We start from the raw sequence: 22382 nt of genomic DNA on the forward strand, positions 1-22382 counted from the left end.
AGTCGAATCTCGTATACTCAGCGCCATTAGAAAGTTTGACGACCCGTGATTTTATTTATTGTCAAAAAAAAGCTAAATCGGATACAATTAATCTCAAAGATATTGCTAAGGAAACATTTATCCACCATATCGTTGATGTCCAAGGCAATTAATTTGTGACGTACATACGTTCTTTGTCGCATTCTATTCTTCAAGTGCTTTTATTTGATACCCATATAGACGGAATTTTTAAGAAAAATTTGATCCACTTCGTCGCCGTAACGCCCACCATAATTTATTTAGAATTAACGCACTTACTTTCTCGCATTCTACTCTTCAAGTGCTTTTATTTGATACCCATATCGCTGATATTATTAAAAAAAAGTTAACCCAATAGATCCATGGGCACCATATTTATTTCAGAATTTACGCCTTTTTAGGTAAATAATATATGTTAATTTGGCAAATGTACAAAATACTTTTAAACACATTGTCTTGTTTACCTTATGATTAAAACGCAGAGAATTTCAAAAAAATGAAAAAAAAAAAAGAAAATTTATTGATTTAAAAATTTATGTGGGCATGGCCAATTTTTGCATTTAAATAGTAGAGTTTTCACAAATTATATGTGAAAATCCTCAGCCTTCTAACTTTTACAAATTCCCACAAATACGACGAACAAAAACCCACGAATTTTTGTTTAGAAAAATGCAGTTGCGTTCAGTTTACGCTCCTGCTCTGACCAACTTGGCACATTTCCATTATCAAACGGCGTGCAAAAGCTTCAAATGTTTCTATCAAATTTAAAGTCGATATCTTCATTTTTGCGACCATGACAATGTAAACAACATACCCCATACAGATGGACAGGCATGACTTAACCAATTCACAATTTCATCCTAATCAAGAATATATATATTATAATTAATAGGGTCTCCGAGACTTCCTTTTGGATATTACAAACGGCAACAGGGTTAAAAAAAATAAAAAAAATACTTTTTGAAAAACGTGGTTGCCGTCTATTTTACAACAATTGCCATAAAGTTTCGCAAGTTCAGGGGCCTAGTCACATAGTTGAAAGTCGGCTTTCGCCGTTATACTCAAAAGCGAAAGCTGAATTTTTCATACGTAATTACTCCCATGTGTTGTACGTAGCAGACCTTAGTGATGCCGATAGGACAGGAACCTGCGTGAGCAGATCTTTGACAATGTATTATTTCCATAAACTAAATTTAAACATGAACCCAATTAGATCACAAAAACAAAAAACCTTGAAAATACCCAAAAATCTTTGACATGTCTATGGCAAGATCTAAAACGTGCAGTGATTATTTTATTATTGTATTCGTTGTAACTTTCTTCGAAGCAATTAAAATCACTTATTCGAAAAACTTATTTGGAGAGGTAAGTTTCCGTTTCCACAGCACAATGCTGTCGCACTTGTTTGCTCAATTTGCTGAAGAAAAAACAACTTCCCGCTTAGTGCGCTTAGTAATTTTGTAGATACCATTGAATCGCATAAAACAGTGATAATAGCATTAATTAATTTTTGAATCCTAAAAAAGTTGAGGTTGTACGCCAAATGCTTTTCAGCATTAAATGTACTGAAAACGGTACACTTGGCAGAAACGGTTTTAATTGTCGTTGACGTCACGCCAAATACGAACCATTAAAAAATTTCTTAAAATGAAAAATCAAAGAACCATAGCATCGTCATTGCTACCGCTCAAATATTATCATCCTAAGCGATGTGGAAAAGCTTAAAACTGAAATCGGGTATAGTATGTAGTACAGATCTAATGTTAAGATTTAGAAAGAATTGTCTGTTTAACAACAAACGGCATTCCAATAGACTGTTGCGAGGAGGGGGTGCAACAACAAGATGGCTTCGGCTGCTTGACATTTCGAACCAGAATGATTTTACTTTGCTCCTCTTTTAAGCTTTAAATTCTAACTTTTTTAAGCGAATGAATGAATTCATCTGCCAGAATTTTTTTTATCTTGCACAAGAACCACTTTAGATCAAAATATAAGTTAAGAAGACAATCAGACAGCATACCTTCCCAGTTAATAACAATAAGTCACAGCCTTCTCGAAAATTCGAATTACCTGTTATGCACTATCTCGATATAGATTGTTCTCCAGCAGACCCTAACATTAATTAATAGCCGAAATAAAACACCAGATATAGTTCATATTCATTTCATATTTATTTGTGCGAAATTACTTCTTGTTCGATGAGAAATAAAAAGGTACAGAAATTGATAATGAGTCTCTTAGTAGTTTATTTCGATCTCATCTCCTGACGCGCTTGATCCATTTTCTTCTTGAACAAAGTCCAATATTGTTGCAAGACTGGCTGCTTTAACACATATTGGTCAAACAATCTCGACGTCACGGAATATACGTAGATGCTTGCGTCCCAAACTATAACTGTGGCGCGAAAGAAATACTTCTCCAATTGTTCACGACTCGGCAATTTAATGTCTGGCGGTTTTGTAGAATCTGTGGAAGATTTCTTTTCAGTAGATGGAGTTGAGTATGTTTTTGGAGATGATGTAGTGGATGTTGAAGATGTTGAAGATGTAGAAGCTGATGATGTTGGTTGACACTGCGATGATATAGATGAATCTGAAGTAGCAGATGAAGATGAAGATGAAGAGGATGATGATGATGAATCAGTTAACGGTTGGGGAGAAGCAGCTTTCTGCGGCGGAGCAGAAGACGACTCACAGGGGGACTGTGAATCTTCTTTCTGGGGTGTAGCAGAGGGTGCATCAGACGGTGCGCATGAGGGTGCTGTTGCTTTTGGAGTAGTAACACATGGGGATGGATCAGTTGTTATTTTGGGAGCTGGCGATGATGAATCATAACGTTTATTAATGAGACTACTCCAAGTCAATACTAAGCAAATGATTATTTGAATGCAATGAATGATAGTAAGTGCTCATGTATATATGGTTACTTACGCTTTTTCGAATCACTTGCATGGCGTTGACTTACATAGAGCACAGTCCGTAAGGACTGCTTGTATGGATTTATGGTCAGGGGTCTAATCGGGTGTATAGGCCTTAAGATTGGCTGGTAGGCCATGCGAACAATCCTCATGGTCAACATAGCGATTCTCTCGTGCTAGATAGCAATATTAATGGAAAGACTTCTTCTCTTCTTATCGCTGCCGTGTAACTGTGGAGAAGATTGAGTAGGTGTACATATCATGAACTATTCTTACCCGATGAGATCACTTTACAAATTATTCTTTTCTTCAACAAAAGCTTTTTCTTACTGTTATTTTAAAATGTTTGAGTTTTTTCCTTAAAAACCCATAAATTTTTTTAAATTTTCATCAATTCAATTTACAAGTTTAGTTTAGTTTTGTGATTTTTACGAATCAACGCCAGAGAATTTTGCCATTTTTTTCAAAGACTACTTTGATGCTGAACAAATATTTAAAAACGATTTACTCAAGTTGCTGGTAATAACATCTGATCAAATTTGAAAACAAAGTGGTAGTCGAGAATCTTCTAAAAAAATGACGCAATTTTCACTGATGCAATTAAAAAGCCCAAAATTCGTTATAGACAAAAAATAGCAACACTGTAAAATGAGCTTCTCTCGTTAAATACAAAAAAATTCGCTCAAATGTATAAATTCCCCATTTTACTCATTAAGAGAATTTATTAACTACAGTTAACAGATTGGAATAATTTATCTTTTATTTAGAGGTTTGTGATAAATTTCATATGGATAGATGTGTGTTCCAAGTACAAATTGCAAATTATTTATGGAAATTTATTGATAAACCGAGTTCTTCCTACTGTTGTTTATAGCTATTGAAAACTTGTTAATACACCTCTCCTACGACAATCCAAACTTTTTTTTTTAATGATTCGATTTTCGGTCAGTGGTTCAACTTTTAATTTGATCCACAATTTCTAAAATGGGGCTCTTTATTGAAGAGGATATATATATTTTTATTTTGGATTCGATCTTATGAATGGATTTTATGGATCTAGTTCCTGGACAATAGAATTGTATTATGACTGAAACGGAAAAACGAATCTATTGTTAATTGCTAATAAAGGCTTAATGTTCTCTTCCTGATATAAGATGAATTAGACAGAAGGACGTAAGCTTTATTTACATTTGGTTTACATTAAATTAAGTCGCTTTGTAATCAGTTAACAACGTAGCCAAATAACGTAAAATTTGGTGACGAGCTGCTATGAGCTGCTGTGGATCAGTTGTAACCGGTTCGTACATATCAGCGCAATGAGCAGTACCTATAAAGCAGTAGTAAAGGTCTTTTTCATGCACATTTGTAATATCCCGTAAAAGATATACCTTCTATGTAAATTGTAGGAGTTTTACGATTTTGAGTATTGATCAAACCTAAAGAATGCCAAGGATCTGTAGAACCATGCACGTATAACACATTCGTAGTAGAAGGCTTTAAGCCGCCATAAAATTTGTTCGTTCTTCCAACAACTCGATTTAAATATTCATAATTCATGCTGAAAACAGGAAAAATATCATAAATACAAGTTTAGATGAAATTCATTAATAGTAACCTATCTCCATAGATATCCATGCATTGTTTGATGAAGAAATCTACTTTAAAACGATCACCAAATGTATCAGTCTTATTTTCAGCAGTTTGATAGAAACCGAACTCATTGCAAGTCTGCCAAGTCCACTGACGCATGCCCTTAGCCGAAACAGAATCCCAAGAAATCTCTTGCATCGTTTCAATCATTTTGTCGTATTTGTAATCTAAACAATTTTCTTCAGATTGTTTCATTAATAATGCATTAACAGCCGCTAAACGGTTTACAGGTGGACCAATGCTTGTATTCACCATAATATCACAGACGTCATCTATATTAACTTTGGAATGATTAGTATTGTCTTTATTATACTGTACGACACCGGCAAAGTTGCTGGCAATATTCTCAAACAAATTGGCTATATCCAGATCATTATTGATGGAATCCTTAATAGGTGAACAAGTCCTTAAATGCAATTGAAATATAAAAGGAAAAAAGAAAAATGTTTTTACATATGCAAAAGGAATACTTGAATTTCTCGTCCAAATTGCGTTGTCCAATCATGTGTTTCAACAGAATTTCAATTTGCAAGAAACCTCTACCTATGGCTTCCACACACTTGGGTTTATAAACAGCCAAAGACTTCTTTACCACTTCAAAGTATTCTAATGTAAATTTAACAAAAAAAAAAAAACAACAAAAAATATGTTAAGAAAAAAATTCAAAAAAGAATTTCTCTCAGACCTTTAAAATCAACTTTAGCCAATAAAGGGGCACTAGAGCTAATGGAACCGTAAATCAGATCGGGATACTTTTCACGAAACCAAGCTGCCAGGCTACCAGGATAAGAACCACCAAAAGCTATCCATTTTTGCTTAGGTCCCAAATTATATTCTTCCTTCATGGCCTTAACGAAATTCGCCAAATCAGCCAGAGCTTGCTTTGATGTTAAATACTTTAAGTTGGCGTTAGAAAGATTTCTAAAATTTGCAAAAAAAAATAATGTTCTCTTCTCACCCTTCAGAAACTTTGCTCTATGGTAACTTACGCGGTTGGATGACTTTGCCCATAAAAACGGTGTTCCAATTGAAAGCATAATGCTCCGAAATGTTCGGCGTATTTAATCCAGGCACCGGAATGCATCCAATGTTTGGCAGCTTCGGCTTCACCTCCGATTAAAAGAAATATTGGTGCTCTGCTATCGTTGCGATAATATTTATCATTAACAAAATAACGTTGCTTCCAAGTGCCCGAAAGTTTCGTTGAAAAATGGTCTAAACGTTGTTTAAACCACATGTCTTCCGGCTCAGCGCCATTCAGTGAAGGTATTTTGCTAGGCTCGCCCAGAAAGCCATGAAAACCTAAATGATAATGCGAGAACGCTTCGACCTTATTGTTGTTATCAGTTAGCAAGTAAAAAAACAACACCGTCAAACCAGCCAAAATACGCCATGAAATATTCATTTTCTTCGTAGCTAAATAATAAAGTCGTAGTGTAGATTACAGGCTTCGCTGTAAAAATATGAATAATTGTTACTTGCTTTCGTTTTATATAATAGTAGCGAGAAAACTTTGTTTTTGTCTTTGTTTTTTTCTACACTCACGATCTTATTGCTTGTTTCAAATATCGATATTCCGTTTTCATTAAAATAAATAACTATACAAAATTTCAATTTACATAAACATTTAAAAATTATTTAAACCGATGTCTTTGAAATCAACTAAGCAATTAAAATCATGTTTTTCACTTTTAATTTGATTGTAAACAATTCTCTCCAGCTTCTCTATTTCTGGTAATCTTTAAGTATAAACCTGTTATGAACATAAAGACGAGAGAATGAATGCTTAAAATAACATTTCACTCTATGGATTGAAAAAATGTTTAATATTCTGTTAACTCGATGAACATGCACTAAACAACGATTGACGTTTTTGATAAATCACAGTATCGCTCTGTGTTTTCTAACTGACTACACGCTAGGGTTCAGATATAAATGTATATGTGCAAACAACAAACCTAAAAATTAGGTACAATGGACGATGAAACACAATTTATCGTTTATTTCAGATTGAACAATTCGAAATTTTATTTTCGCCAAAGGCTTTTATAAATTTTAGTAAAAATAATATCTTAAAATATTTGAAGCAATTTTTTAGAATTAAGAAAAGTTATTTGATAGGAATAATTCAAAGCTTTTAGCGAAAATAAAATTTACAATTCTTCATTATGAAGATGAAACAAAAGTAAATTATATTTGCTACGCAAATATATATATGAGGGCATTTGGTCATTTGAGAACACATGAAATTTATGTGTATACTTTTGCTTTGGAAATCTTTGATATCGCATAATAGTTTAACGGAGCCCTTGCTCATATAAACAATGAGAATGAAAGAGCAAACTGTCAAATTGCTGCTAATTAAGAGCGCTACTACTGTTCCACAGGTTCCTTAGATTTTACTAGCTTGTTCTTTGAACAAAATGTTGGGACATCTTGTCATTGGCTTTGTCTCTGGTGAGGCTTTTAAAGTTTTAATTATTCAAGCCTAAAGATATGCAATTAGAAATGGAAAATTATTTTATTTCTTCGGATGGATAATTAGGAAAAATTGATTAACATTATAAAATGTGTGTTCATGTTAATTTAGAAGACCTCGACAAAGAAAGCTATATAGGTCGTGTACCGAATATCCCCATCATTACGTAAAAGCCTCTTCCCAGGGCCATAAACAATATTTATACCAAATTCTAACTGAAGTCTGAGATCTGAGGCACGGTTACGGAATTCTGGTTTTCCTTTTCAATTGTACATTATGAGTTCCTCAATAGTTATATCGAAGCTCGAATGCGGGATATCCACATCTTTTTATGTTGTGTGGTGCTGAACCACACATAGAGAGTAATGTAGATAAATCAGGTATTATTGTTCTATACTAGGCTAGGTTAGACTAAGTAGAACATCTTTTGTGATTTGCTGAAGTGATGGCCAAGAATTTGTAATTTTATTAAATATCTGCCAATTTGACGAACTATAAACTGTAGAGAGAAGACCCAACTGTCGGAGTGATCAGAATATATGCACTTTATTGAATATCTAATACACATTTTTAAATGTTAGCAACGGAAGTATAAATCATAATTACCCAATCGTAAGTACTTGTTAAGCCACAATTGAATAACATATGGCTTGGAGAAAGCATGCGAGAGATTTTTCCTAGTAAAATATATTCAATATGTATTCATAGGGTTATCCATTTTGTTGTCCCGAAAATAAACCTAAGTAAAACACGCGTCGGATCGTTTTTTTTTTTTTTTTCTTAATATATTCCGTTGGACGTTGCCATTATATGTGGAATGCATTGCATATATAGTTGTACAGCGAACAAAAATTGTCACAACTTTTATGTCTGATGAGGCTCACACTTGGTTGGTAAATATTGCCGTTTGGTGTGAAGGAAAAACATTTGATGTTCCTAAAGGATTTTTGCTCACCACAAAGACAACTTTCGATTGTGGTTTGTTAGCTGAAAATGTCATTTTGGAATATGAAAATGCTGAACGCTAAAGAAACGGCACAAAGTAAATTATTTCGGGTTGGACGATATGAGATTTTAAGGAAATGTTGCAACATGGCATACATTTCGTGGCGACAACAATTTATTACGAGAAAAGTGCAACGGATTTTTTAATTTCCAAAAATGCTTATGTCAGCTTGTCATAAAAATCATGCGGTATATACATCTTGCGGATTGTTTACTTATGGGCTATGTGCATTGGATGTTTGGCTTACTCGAATAAACCACGAACTATCAATCACCTTATTCGCCAAGAAGTAAAAACAGATTTATGTGGAAAAGTGGCAAAAATTTATGCTGCAGGATTGAATTTTTACAAAAGTCCAGAGGCGTTTATTTATGTGAAATCATTTGGAAATAACATAAAAAGACAAAAAAAAAAACTCATTTTGTTGTCTTTCGCAGTTTAGTTTTTATTGCAGATTAAAACAAGTACAAAACATTATAGTCGGACAAGGCCGACCATTAAATACCCTACATCACATTGTCTAACACGATTCTTACACTTTTGTTATAGAACACAACGATGATATCTTGTTTCCATATAAATGCATATTTTTAAAGTGCGTATCTATTGGAGAAGCGGGCCCAAAACGCAATCTAATATATAGTACAAGTTTAATCCTTACATAAAGCAGGACCCAAAAATAGGCGTACATCGTCCAAATTTTTTTAGACTTAATTTTTGTATGAAACTGCAATCAATTTTCATCCAACACATATTAAAGCTTAGACTTTTCTGCTTTACAAACGATCGATTTTCGTGAAAATCCTTATTACGCTAGGATCCAAAAAATAGGCCGAGATAGTCCAAGTTTGATACAGTTAATTTATTTATATTAAACTCATCATATAGCATTGAAAATTGTGCCTTTTTATCGCATGAATTTCAGTTTGCGTTGTAAGAGAGGGGATTCAAAAATTGCCCCAGCCAGTCGAAAGTTTTCGTACACGTTCAGGATGCCGAAATACTATTTATTACTTAGCCATCTTTGTCGAGAAATTTTGGAAATTTCAAAATAGGGCGTTATATGGGGAGTCGTCGAAAAAGTGAATCGATCCGAATCATTTTCAATAAAGTTTGCCCTTGGAACAAAGCAAGTCTTTGACCCTTTGTGAAATTCGACAACACAACAACACATGGACAGATATCGGATGGACAGACATCGGAATCGATCGTTATAATAAAAGGTGAACCTACCTTAAACCTGCCTGGATCTGGGACATACGTCCGCACAACCTGTACCACGAGTGGTAGGATATAAAAGCATTTATTTGATAATGGGTAGTCGTCGAAAAAGTGAACCGATCCGAATCATTTTCAATAGGATTCGCCCTTGGGCCGAAGTAAGTGTTTGCCTCATTGTCAAATTCGACAACACATGGACAAACATCGGAATCGATCGTTATAATAAAAGGTGGACCTACGTTAAGCCTTTCCGGGTCTGGGACATACGTCCGCACACCCACAAGTACCGCGAGTGGTGTGGGGTACAAAAGCGCTTATTTTATAACTCTATATATGTATTTATACATCTAATTGAGAGACTTTTGGGGGTAAAACCGCTGTAAACCCTATATGCACTTGTCAAGACAATTTCGTGGTTCTTGCTAACTATGTTTATGTATTTATTTGGTTGTTATTGGTTACCAGGGGCAATCAAAACGTCGTTTATAGTTGAAATTTTGATGCGATATAATTTTCGGTTTTTCTTTTTTATTTCTTGTGAATAAAGTGTTATGCATAAATATGAAGGTAAATGATTTTTTAAAATTTTTATGATAATAATGAAAAAAATGTGAAGAAGAAAATTATATTGGATTGCAGAAGTGCCGTATAAGCCGAGTTTATTGCTACAAGTATTAATGTTTTGCAATGTATACTTATCGGCAGCCTGGGCCGGAGTTTATGGCTTTTATATATTGTATAATGTAAGTTCGATAAAATCATTTCACATTGCTAAATTAAATTAATTAAAATTATTCTTAATTGCAAGCTTTTCAATTTTAATGATTTGCATGGAAATTTCATTATAATCGCGTATCTGTTTGGTACGATAATCGAGTATTATCGCTTATATATGGGTTATAAGGGTAACTTAAAATGCCGGGTAAGTAATATAAGTTAATAAAATTGTATGCAATCAATGATTCAATTAAGACTTTATTTTATTTTTTTTGTGAATTTACAGCCAGGTGACTTGAGCACATTTTTGATTCTCTCACTGTTAATACAAATTCCAGTATTAGTGTTCCTGCTCTTATCGATTAAACATTTCATTACTTTAATTAGTGTTATCATCATAGGCGCACTCTCTCTAATGATAATGGAATTTTTTGTGGGCATTTGGGTTATATGGCCCAAGAAAAAGAAATGAAAACAAATACATTTGGAATATAATATTAAGAAATATTACCATTCCCTCTTATATTGCTTAAATAAAACGCATCCATCCATCCATCCATCCATTCATCCATTCATTCATTCATTCATTCTATCATCCGTCCGTCCATCCATTCATTCGATTTATTTAGAAATTCTCTTAATATTAACATATACATATGTATGAGAATAAGATATTAAGTAAGATATTAGAAGACTAAGTGTAATGCGGACTCGAGTAAAGCACATCCATCCATCCATCCATCCATCCCATCCATTCATCCATCCAATTTATTTAGAAATTCTCTTAATATATATATGTGTGAGAATAAAAGATGCAATCTAATGCATACTCAATTACGTATACTATTCAAATATAATTAAATTGAATGCAAATAAAAAATACGTTATATTTACTTTGGCATCTCAACGAACAGACATTGAATGAGCGATCCAATCGAGACACTTTAACACTAAAACTTTGCAAGCGACTACAATATATTAATAATTTTTGATATTCCTTAATTTGTTGATGGTTGCTCGATCTCGAAGTCGACGGATTCCGTACAGCTTTTAATACAAACAAACTGTCAGTAACAATGACGATTTTATATTTGTCTTTATGGGAAAGGTTCGCAGCGTCTTCAAATGGATTCATATCGGTTTATTGGGAAATGAGAAGGTTGAACGAGCGGCAAAGTATGCTGCTTCTGCACCTCTAATTATGGATAATGTTATGGAAAATTCGGAATTTCAAAGACGCATTGGAATAAAAGTTAAAGAGAAAATTACAGAACGAAAACTCAAAATACGATCATCAACACTACTCTTCTTCGATTAATCCTCAATTAATTCCACCTTTACACGAATTCGAAACCTTTTCGAGAATTCGTCTTGGCCATGCAATTCGAACGCACGAATGGTTCTTAAAAAAGTCTTCCTCCCCAGTTTGCAATTGTGGACAAATTGTCGCTATAAAGCACATTCTCTGTGATTGCCTTAACTTTTCCTTACATAGAAGTTTTGCATTTGGAGGGACATTCTAAAATTAGCTACAGAATAGAATATCAACACAATTTATTGCAAGTTCCGTTAAAATGATGAATTTTTCAATCGATCTAAGCTTGTCTGTCCGTCTATCCAGCTATACATCTTGTTTTCTTTTATTCAACTATACAGGCTTGCAATTTTTGAGTTATTTCGATGACCATTCTGTTCGGGCCGCACCACTTTTTCGACCATGTGCCAACTGAAACCTTATTTTGGAAAGTCGCTGTAGAGTGGGTAGTGGCCCGCCACAATGTTTTCATTTATTATATTTATTGTTACTTTTGCAGGAACAGTCGATCTGTCGATCTGTCAAACTCTGCATTTAAGCTTTCTGCGAAAGCTAGTCAGTGCTACTCTATTCCCGATACCGATACCGATACCGCTTAATAAAAATAGTGTTACACGACTTAACCTTAATAGTTGCAGGCACCATAATATCACCATATAAATGAGCGCAAAATACTTCCATTTGCATTCCGTAGGTGCTTCTTCGTTATTTAATTTCTCTTCACATTGGCGCTAAAACTTGCTCTTTTCGAACGATATGAAGTCATATTTAACCACGAACGAACGTAACGAAAACAACCGATGACGGTAATGCCTATGAGAAGAAGCCTGTTCGATGGAAGTTAGGCACTTTCAGCCGTAACTCCTTAGATAAAGCGGGAAATCATAATTGACTTATGTCAACTTTTCTTCAAGACGTTTCCGTAATTGTACCCATCACTGAAGAATTAGGAGTATATTGACTTTGTGAAAACGTTTGCAACGCCCCAAAGGAAGCGCCAGAGACCCCGCACAGTATGTGCATTCTTGATCAGCATTAAATTCTAAATCGATTTTAGCATGTCCGTCTGTCCGTTTGGGTAATTTCTATTGTAAATATTCTCCTGGTCGCAAAGGTGAAACTATCTTCTTAAAATTTCAAATATCTTCAAATTTGGTAGGAACACTGGAAGTACTTGCACTCATATTCATATTGAAAATAGGTCAAACAGATCGAACAGTACGCTCACAGCACCACGTAAACCGAGAACACCTATGTTCAGGGCACGCCTGCAACGCCCACATGTCAAATATTTTTATTTTCAAATTCGAAAAAAATCAGCTCCGCGCCCAATCCATATTGTCAATGCATGAATGTTTACTTCTCTTACCTCGTTTCGTCTTTTTTAGGATAACCGTGATGGGTATAAAAGATTCGATGATAACTGCTGCAATTTTCTTACTTGTTTAAATGTAGCAAGAATTAGGCAGCAATTAATTTTAGCCCTTAATTTTAACCCTTAATAATGGTCATCTATCCACTCACATACAAATTTTTAATTTCATAATAAAGTGATTATGTTTGACAATTACGGTAACGTTACATAAGATGATGATTAAGTTGCGAATACATTCGTTAAATACACTAAAAACTTATTCAATTTTAGATTCGATAACAATCTTTAGGTTTACTATAGACACCATAGATACTTTTTACATACGTAGCTATTACAATGCGTAGCTAAAGTAAATATCACTTTGAAACCCTTCTGATCTGATATTTGTGCAAAACTCGCAAAATTCGCTTTTAAGCCTTCGAAGCGCCTGACTCAGGGGATGAAATTCGAAAGGAAAAAAAAAAAAAATTCTCTCATCTAGCATCTGTTCAATATGTTTGAATGAAAAAAAAAAAAGAAAAACCAAACAAATATATATATATATATATATATATTAGATAACAAAAATTTCGGGAAATTATGCATATGTTAGTGTATGTTAGTACAAAAGGTCACCTTGATACATGAGTTGCCGCCAAACGAAGCCATAAACTAACATAAGGTAAACAATAGTTTGTGATTATGTTGAGAAGCAAATAAGAGAAACACAAAATATTTCATTATTCGAGTTGGAACGAATACATTGATACCCATCGCTATTAATATTTTCTTATTGCGTTTCACTCAATCTTTGGCGAAATGAAAGTAAATAATGTATGAAATAGATCTGCTATGTCCGCTATGTGTGAATATTTTTAGCAATATCTTGCCTACATTATGCTCGCATCATACTTACATAATGATTACATCATGAAATAAGGGAGTAAATGGCGAAATCCTCTCGCAGTCAAATGAAAAACGAGGATAAGGTTCTGTAGTCTTATCCATGACATCGTTACACTCTCAACCTCGACCTATGCCGGCGAAATTGCTTATGACATTACGTGAATTAATTTCGAAAGTTCTACGCAATTTACTAAACATCTTAACGCATATTTTCATGCGTTACGAACGCGATCGTAAAAGATGGAATCCTCATCATGGTAAGGCAAAATTATCTAAAATTATTTGAGAAAGTCGTCATTACTTCGTCATTAGGCGGCGTCGAAAGGTAAAACATAAAAAAAAATAAAAAAAAAACGGAAAAAAAAAAGAAAAAAGAATAATAATAACAAACGTCGACAGAGAACATTGTACATAGAATGCGAATAGCTTGGGCGGAGGTAGAGTACGTGATTGAGAGTTCGTTTATAATATACATTGTATTATGTTTCAGAAATAAACGAAAAGCAAATAAATAACCGGCACAACTGTAACGTACAGCGAGGAGCTGATGAACGGTTTGCAAGATTCCAGTCGAAAACGAAAAAAACGCGAACAAAGCAGCAAAGCCAAAAACTTATTATTAGACAATAGTAACCAGTCAGTACGCTCTGAACTGGCAAAGTGAATGAATAAATAGCATTATTGATGATGGTTGTAAGCGAATTTAAAACAATTAATTAATAAATAAAGTGAAAACTTCAATCAATTCTAAAAACATTTAAAGCGAAACATCAAAGTGAGTAAAAGAAATGCGAGAAATGCTGAGAAATTTCGCTAAGAAACGAAAACGAATTTATTGTGTCTTTGTACAAACTTTCTATTACGTACATATATATGAAATGCATAGTAGTGTAGAGGTGTATTTAAGAAGGCATTTTCACAATTTCTGTGTGCCCCTCGGAGATCTTAAATGGAGAAATAAAGCCCTGTATCGGGGCATAGATGCTTTCTTGGCAAGAAATTTCGGATCGTAAGATCGTAACGTGACATGACCGTTTGACACCAACACCTTGTGGTGGGGAAGTGAAGTTATCTTAAAAGACGTGAATACACACTTAGCTCAGGAGAATTCTTCTTTTCATACCCTTTCACTTGCTTCGATATCACTTGGCCATCAGTCCATGGAATGCGTTTGCAACGTCCAAAAGGAATGGGAAAGAGACACCGCAGCATCAAATTCTGAAACGATTTAAGCCTGCTCGTCTGTCCGCCTGTCCGTCTGTTCGTCTACGTAAAAATTCTTTTGGCCGCAGAAATGAAGTTCCCGCACGCACCTTGGTATTTGGGGAATGTGACAAATCGGTCAAAGAATACGCCTATAATAAGTACTAGAGAACATCTCTGCTTACCAAAAGCGATTAAAAAAATTGGTTTTTTTCCCATTACTCATCAGCAACATCGGCCAATTTTATATATATTTGTTTATTCTAAAACCTTTACGACGCATCGAAGTTAACTTTAACAAGTCCATATATTATATAAATTCTTGGCAAGGCTTCTCTCTGCAGTCTGTCCATCTAGTATGTGTGGTAGACATTCTCTGGTTTGCCTACGAAATTGCAAAAGAATTTGAAAAAGTGATCCAGACTTTTCAACGAACGCCCCTATACAACAACAACGACATTGGAGCACTTTTGCTTTCCGTGTTCCATGCTTCTTGCACATATGGCATGAAAGTTTCAACTTTTATTCGGAAAGTAGCAAAAATTAGCCAGACTCATTTAATATTATAGAATGAAATGAAAATTCAATTCTTTTCCTTTGTTTTTTTTTTGTTTTTTTTCTACTACCATTTTCTTACTTCTTCTTATTATAATGTGCGTTAATTGAAATGAGAAAAACGATTTTTTTTTTTAAATTCATAAATTTACAACAACGAAAAACAAAAAAAAACCAAAAAAAGAAAAAGTTGCTTTAGATCGAAAGACTGACTGTCAGCTATCATCTATTGCTAGCCAAAGGCAATAAGCCAGCATGTCTATCACGGTCATAATTGTTATTATAATGACAAGATTAATAACGTCATCGAGAGCGAGATTTTTACTTGGAGCTGTTTTACTAATTGTAAGCAAAGTTAATTTTCAATTTTCAAGCTTAAGAGATGGATTTGATGGATCTATGAATGCTTCAAACAAGACTTTGAGCAATTCGCCTCTGCTTAATTACCTTTCGAAATAATTCCAAGAATTTCCGAAAATTAAAATTTAGAAATAAAATGAATTCTTTCAAGTTTCAAGGTCATGGTCATGTCATAACAAGAGCAGGCAGACAAGTGAGGAGCGACCGCGAAGTCGAACAAAATTGAGAAATTTTGAATTCATAAGTAAATGACTATGGAAATCTCTGATAAGTTTTTTCAACTGAGAAAAAATTCTTTTAAAATGATCGAACTTCTTAAGGTAGCCTATGACAGATGTGTGTAATTATAGTTTTTAGCGCCCGTAGCACGATATTCGTTTTAAACCGTAAATATTCGTAAATAAATGAATAAAATTGGAGTAATGGATACTGATATATAGTTCGGAATCGAATGACCATAGTTCAAAGCTAGGAACCAAGAAAAATCGAATATGTATATATAAAGCCCATTGGTAATGATTTAATATATAAATGATTGAAACAATGATTATTTCGAAGATCCCTTAAAGAAGTGAGTATTAAAAATTTTATATATATATATATATAAATTTATTTATTTTTTTTTTAAGAAACATTTTTACACCAATACAAGCAAGCTTTAGAAAAAGCTATGATTCTTAAAGCCATACGTTTACATTGAGTGAATGAAAATAAAAATCAAAAATTTATCATTACACTAAGGTCGGCATTTTAATATCAATAAGTTTATGCTCATGCGTAAAAAAAATAAAACGCAAAACTTTTTTAGTTTATTCACCTTTCGATGACCTTGTAGTGAAAACTCACTTGCATTTTTCAAAAAGTCATGCGCTCTAGTAATCACGCAGCTAAACGCAGCTGCTACTATGTACATTCGTGTCTCACTGACAATGCATAGACAAAGTAATAATTTGACTTTGTATATGCAAGTTGAAGGGCACGCTGGCAAACATAAACACAAACGTTGCACATATCTTTCTAATATGATAGCGAACGCATTTATAACAGAATGCTGCATGAAAGGCATAAAAATTTGTGAAGAGAAGTAAGATTGATATTTGGTAGTAATACTGACTGCCCTTATGGCCATAGGAAATAAGCAAAAAAATTATATTCGAATTTTCATCCCCTCTATATGGAGTGGATGCGAGATTGATTTTTCCTATTTTCAAATTGAAAGTTTTTGTTATGTAGGCGTGTGGGCGTTGTAGGTGTGTCCTTGAAAAAGGATCTTTTAGTCATTCCCAAATTCTTTTTCAAATCGATATCGGATGATATCTTCATTTTCGCTAAGTGGAGAATATTTACCACAGACACTAGACAGCTGAGTGGACATACAGATGGACATGTTTAGGTGCATTCCGAATATGAAATTGCCTAAGAATTTATAGACTTTATGTGAGTTTTTGAATCTTGTTTCTGTGCCTTATAAAGGTTATTGAAAAAAAAATATAAATTTTGATGCACTATAATGTTGGGTAGACGTGATCAATTTTTTACCATTTTTTATATAATTCCTACAATACCGCCCATAGAATATGCATTCAAATTTTTCTACGCTTTTTCGATATAGTATTATAAGTAATAAGCAAAGAACCAATTATTTCTTTGGAAATTATAGAGATGTTCTAGGTTGATATGGTGCTGTGGGGGAGATAGCATTGAAAGGAGCAGAAAAATAAAATAACAAAACAATTGCTACGCTGTGTGTGTAAAAAATATATATACTTTTTAAATCAACACAAAAAATTCGTAGAATTTGTGTCGGTGATAAAAAAGTTTATTAAATAATTTTGAAATATGTTTTCACTATCATTATAAATTATATTTTGTGAACGGGCTAATATGATACAGATTCATTTATCGACACCAGTTTCATTCCGTATTTAAATTTCAACGAAACACACTGCACTTGCACTTGCACTTGCTACGACTTGAGGAATTCCGCAAATCATTATTGTGAGAAATATGTTCCGAATTGCGCGAATATTAACGCGATGTCGTTCAATTCGAATAAATGTTTGGTATATGAAAAATACTTTATTTACTTTAACCTTTTGTAAGCAAATTTCGCTCGAAAAATTCATAATATTACATATGCCGATTAGTGTGAATACAATCCTAGAAAAGAAGAGTGATATTGAAAAAACAACAACATCATACTTACAATTTTAGAAAGACCTTCTCACTATTTTTGTAAGAAGCTTTTTCTTCTACCTGGTGGTCCGGTGGTTTTCGAAATACCTATCGCATATACGCCGTTCGTTGCACAAATGGATTAATTGCAATTTTTACAAAAATCTTAAATTTATGCCAGAAAATACTTGGGCAGATAGCAGTTATATATATATATATGTATATAAATAATAACTTTCCCGAATAATGTACTGATTAACAACATTGCGCGACAATATTTTTTTGGTAATTGAAAAATGATTGATTGTGTTCAAAGATCATTTTGAGTAACTCCATAGTCCAGGTGTAAATCGTTGCAAGAAATTATTTTTTTGCAAAAAAAAGTTCAATCCTCAGGCGGTGAAGTAATTATTTAGGTCGATTCATAAATAAGCTGCTTCTGTTGTTTAACGCGCTAACCAACTTTCTTAATTGCTCCAAGTGACACCAAAATCCTTGATTGTAATGTATCCAACTTTTCTACCATATCTCTGATTGATTGATCTGGATTTTGCTTTAATATCGATCGATTCGTTCTTTCCTAAAGTCATATCTCCAAACCTGTATATGGTAAAACACTGTTCAACTGCTTGATCGTTTATTAGACCTTCACCGTACAGTGCATAGTACGTTTTTTAAGGAATGATCTGCTCACGTGTATTGAATATTGAAAACTGTCCCGATCGGTTTAGTATCATTGTCCACAATTAATGATAAAATTTAAATTCCAATTTGTATTTACTTGATTAAAAGACATTCCGCTGTGGATTAAAGTAAAAAGGGAATAAATCGAAAATAAATTGAAATTAAAATTTTATTATTAATTTTGGATTGGGTTAGTCAGCCAATTGGCAACATTTTTGAATTCAATATGAAGATGATCGAAAGCTATAGTCGGTGCTTTTTCGCGAGGGTCTCTATCGCGGACGATCATCACATTCAATTTCTAAGTATAGTTTTTCGAACGATCAAGAAATATTTGTGAGGAATTTTAGGTTCGTATCCCAATGTTTGCGTATTTGGTCACACCACAAAGAAAAAGGTTCGCAGTGATCCCATTATCAAAGCTTGAAACGTCGATAATTTTAGTGTTAAAAAAAGAACTGATCTTAAATTTTTCAAATACCATTGTGGCCGTAAGAAAATTTATATAATAGCTCATGCCTGCCCGCTTTAAATCATGGAAATAAAAAAAAAACTCCCCTGTCCTTCCCCTGACAATGATCCACGTGGATGCATGGATGGAATATAACCATTTCACTGGTGTTTCTTTTATAGTAATTTTTACTCGTAGAAGTGAAACGTATTAGAGAAAGACGACATAGCGTAGGGAAGTTAAATAAGGAAATTCGTTTGATCGAAAGGGAACGGTTTATACTGGTTATTCAAAGTAGAATATTCTAATGCCGCATCTATGGGCGGGTGCTTGAATTGGAAGGATACTTTTTTCACTTAACGGCGCCAAGTTACAAATGTTGGAACGTTGTAAGGTCAATTCGTTGTTGTAAACGTTCATACGCCTCCGGTTTGTACTGCCCTATCAGTATCATTGATTGGAATGTTTTTTCGGACATGATGTGAGATTTGTCAAGAAGTAGATTCAGAATTTCTCAACACTGTGATAAATAGTTGATACTTGATATTTGAAGCTGTCAGCAAAACAATATTCAAACTTCACGTATAACAACACAACAAATTTACCCAAGATATATTTCGGAATTATCCCAAGTAATTTTCGATTTTACTTTTACGCTTCAATAGAATTCATCGCCTCGAACGACATAGATGTGCTTTTTAAAGTGTAAAATTTTTGAAAGCATCACCATATCACGTATGTGTGAATATGTGTGAATGTATAAACAGATTTAATTTCTCATATTTAATAAGTGGCTAATTTATCGTTTATCTTTATATGCATAACTGTTACGAATATTTGTGATAGTGTATCGGGAAACGTTCAAGTCTCAGTCTCGCTTAACATATTTCTTAACTGATAATTTTTTTTTATTTATTTATTTATTTTTTTTAAATTTTATTAGCGTTTACAGTAATACTATGACTTCGCTGAAAGAGAATCTTTTGAATCAGGTGGCGGAAACTTTACCCTCTGGCGGCAATAAAATTACTATTGTTGGTGTCGGTCAGGTGGGTATGGCTTGTGCATTTAGTATTCTAGCGCAAAATATCTCCAGTGAAATTTGTTTAATGGACGTTTGTAAGGATAAATTAATGGGTGAACTAATGGATTTGCAACATGGATCGAATTTTTTGAAAAATCCTAAGATAACCGCAAGCGCCGATTATGTCGAATCGGCTAATTCACGTTTATGCATTGTTACCGCCGGCGTGCGACAAAAGGAGGGAGAGTCTCGTTTATCGCTGGTACAACGTAATACCGATATATTAAAGCAAATCATACCAAAGCTAGTAGAATATAGCCCTGATACAATCATTTTAATGGTCTCTAATCCAGTTGACATTATGACTTATGTCGCCTGGAAATTGTCTGGTCTACCAAAGAATCGGATTATTGGTAGCGGTACGAATTTGGATTCGTCACGTTTCCGTTTCTTAATGTCTCAGCGTTTAGGCGTCGCTCCCACTTCATGTCACGGTTGGATTATAGGAGAACATGGCGACAGTTCAGTTCCCGTATGGTCGGGTGTAAATATAGCTGGTGTACGTTTGCGTGAATTAAATCCAAGCATCGGGACTGCACAGGATCATGAAAAGTGGTGCGATGTGCATAAGCAAGTTGTGCAATCGGCCTACGAAGTTATCAAATTGAAAGGCTACACTTCATGGGCGATTGGCTTAAGTACGGCCGCTTTAGCCTCGGCCATTTTACGCAACACAAGTGCTATTGTAGCCGTCTCGACATCGGTATTGGTATGTTTTTGACGGCGCTTCTGTCTCAAAAACTCAAAATCATTTTTGTATTAATATTATTTTATATATTTTTGACATTTATTTTTAGGGCGAACATGGCATTGATAAGGATGTCTTTTTATCATTGCCCTGTGTTTTGAACGCGAATGGTATTACGCATATGATCCGACAGATATTGACTACCGATGAGATACAACAATTGCAGAAATCTGCTAGCATTATGGCCGAAGTACAAGCTAATCTAAAATTTTAAATTCTTAATATTATGACGATCTGATAATAACTTCTAGAACAAAATCTAAATCATCTATTTACTTAGCGAAATAAAATGTTAGAATACTTTTTAAATATTTATAAAGGAAAAATATATATATCTGTAGAAGGACAAACATAAAGATGAGAGCAATCGCAGAAGGAGAAAATTGTGGGGAAATACATACAAGGGCTCATAATTTCAGCAATTTTCAACGCACATTAAGCGCATGATTATCGCTTCACTTAATCACCGTGAATGCTCTTATGATGTCATTAACTGTTTGTCTTTCAAAAGCCAATACGCAATTTGTGATATCTTAAATGAATTTTGGCCGTAACAATGAATGTTGAAGACGAGAGACGAGATCGAGCACTATTATCACATCGCTTATCGCATCATGCGCTTATCGAGACCGCAGACCATCGATTCGACGTTAGAGAGATGAGAGAAAGTATGAAGGTACATCCAAGAAAAGCGTTTGTCACATCTTGAATCAAGACTTAGGCAAACCGCCCGTTATCGGTCGCGTTCTCTAGCAGTGAAAGAAAAGCTTCGAGTCGCAAACCGATAGGAATACAGTGACAACATCGAATGGATAAAAGTCCGGTTTGCTGCCTCATCACACCATCTCCTTCAAGTCTATCCCCAACGACTAATGTGATTCTCAAAACAAAATACTTGGGAAAAATACAGTTCGATTAAATCATGAAATGATTGCGGAAATAGTTGTTCTGCAAGGAGGCCATCAAAATATTGACGAACCGTCGGAGTAATTGTATTATTCGCAAAGAACGTTACGTCTAAAAATATGTTTTCCTTTTTTGTTTAGGCCGGCAACTTTTCAGCCAAACTTCATACATAATTAGAAACGTTTAGTTTTACATAAAATAATTAAAATATATGTTTATCGTTTCTCGTTTATTGTTTCTGTTTCTGTTGAAAAAAAAAAAAAATTAATAAACAAATTTTTTATTTAATATAGAATTGTTAAAAATTTTTTTGTTTCTTCATTTTAAAGCCTCGACATACATACATGTATTTCTTCATTTATGTTCGTTGTAGGAAAATATCAAAATTTTACAGATATGCTATTGACTGATTGACGGTTAAACTACTCCTAACCAAGTTCACTAAAGACAATACATCAAAGAGTTGTAAAAGATGTCAATGCGAAGCTTCTTCCAAATTGTTATAAAGTTCATTTAAATATTCGGGTTGAAAAAATTCCGAAAAAGCGTGCTAACATGCCCATAGTAAAAGAAACCTTTTCGGGATGGGAAGGGGAAATTCCCTAATTGCTTTTTCTTTTTTCTTTCCATCAT

The 22382-nt window shown here is 34.0% G+C and overlaps 4 protein-coding genes across 7 annotated transcripts; 2 read left to right on the forward strand and 2 right to left on the reverse strand.

Moving 5' to 3' along the window:
- Positions 1-2263: 2263 nt before the first annotated feature.
- On the reverse strand, positions 2264-3259 carry LOC119632454 (putative protein TPRXL). Its single transcript, XM_038025369.1, has 2 exons — positions 2949-3259; positions 2264-2883 (listed from the first exon to the last, which is right to left on the reverse strand). Exons 1-2 carry the CDS (start codon positions 3094-3096, stop codon positions 2264-2266), a joined length of 768 nt encoding a protein of 255 aa, XP_037881297.1. The 5' UTR covers positions 3097-3259.
- Positions 3260-4097: 838 nt separating this feature from the next.
- Positions 4098-6313, reverse strand: LOC119631331 (putative serine protease F56F10.1). 3 transcript variants are annotated; one of them, XM_038023443.1, is made up of 7 exons: positions 6068-6313; positions 5575-6001; positions 5271-5506; positions 5056-5191; positions 4551-4991; positions 4324-4493; positions 4098-4262 (listed from the first exon to the last, which is right to left on the reverse strand). In XM_038023443.1, exons 2-7 carry the CDS (start codon positions 5988-5990, stop codon positions 4141-4143), a joined length of 1521 nt encoding a protein of 506 aa, XP_037879371.1. In that variant the 5' UTR covers positions 5991-6001; positions 6068-6313; the 3' UTR covers positions 4098-4140. The 3 variants fall into 3 exon arrangements, with proteins under 3 accessions (XP_037879371.1, XP_037879373.1, XP_037879370.1); XM_038023445.1 differs by having other exon boundaries at positions 6064-6313; XM_038023442.1 differs by having other exon boundaries at positions 4099-4262; positions 5575-6038; positions 6131-6313.
- A 1940-nt stretch (positions 6314-8253) lies between these two features.
- On the forward strand, positions 8254-10625 carry LOC119632457 (transmembrane protein 17A). The gene is made up of 4 exons (XM_038025373.1): positions 8254-8258; positions 9908-10034; positions 10100-10213; positions 10295-10625. Exons 1-4 carry the CDS (start codon positions 8254-8256, stop codon positions 10478-10480), a joined length of 432 nt encoding a protein of 143 aa, XP_037881301.1. The 3' UTR covers positions 10481-10625.
- A 3561-nt stretch (positions 10626-14186) lies between these two features.
- On the forward strand, positions 14187-21996 carry LOC119632274 (L-lactate dehydrogenase). 2 transcript variants are annotated; one of them, XM_038025097.1, is made up of 3 exons: positions 14187-14358; positions 19955-20804; positions 20893-21996. In XM_038025097.1, the coding sequence occupies exons 2-3, from the start codon at positions 19971-19973 to the stop codon at positions 21055-21057; spliced, it is 999 nt and encodes a 332-aa protein (XP_037881025.1). In that variant the 5' UTR covers positions 14187-14358; positions 19955-19970; the 3' UTR covers positions 21058-21996. The 2 variants fall into 2 exon arrangements, with proteins under 2 accessions (XP_037881025.1, XP_037881026.1); XM_038025098.1 differs by lacking the exon at positions 14187-14358 and adding an exon at positions 16052-16272.
- The last annotated feature ends 386 nt before the right edge of the window (positions 21997-22382 follow it).

This window comes from Glossina fuscipes, unplaced genomic scaffold (assembly GCF_014805625.2).
Source record: "Glossina fuscipes isolate IAEA_lab_2018 unplaced genomic scaffold, Yale_Gfus_2 1, whole genome shotgun sequence".
In the NCBI taxonomy this organism is placed as follows: Eukaryota; Metazoa; Arthropoda; class Insecta; order Diptera; family Glossinidae; genus Glossina; species Glossina fuscipes.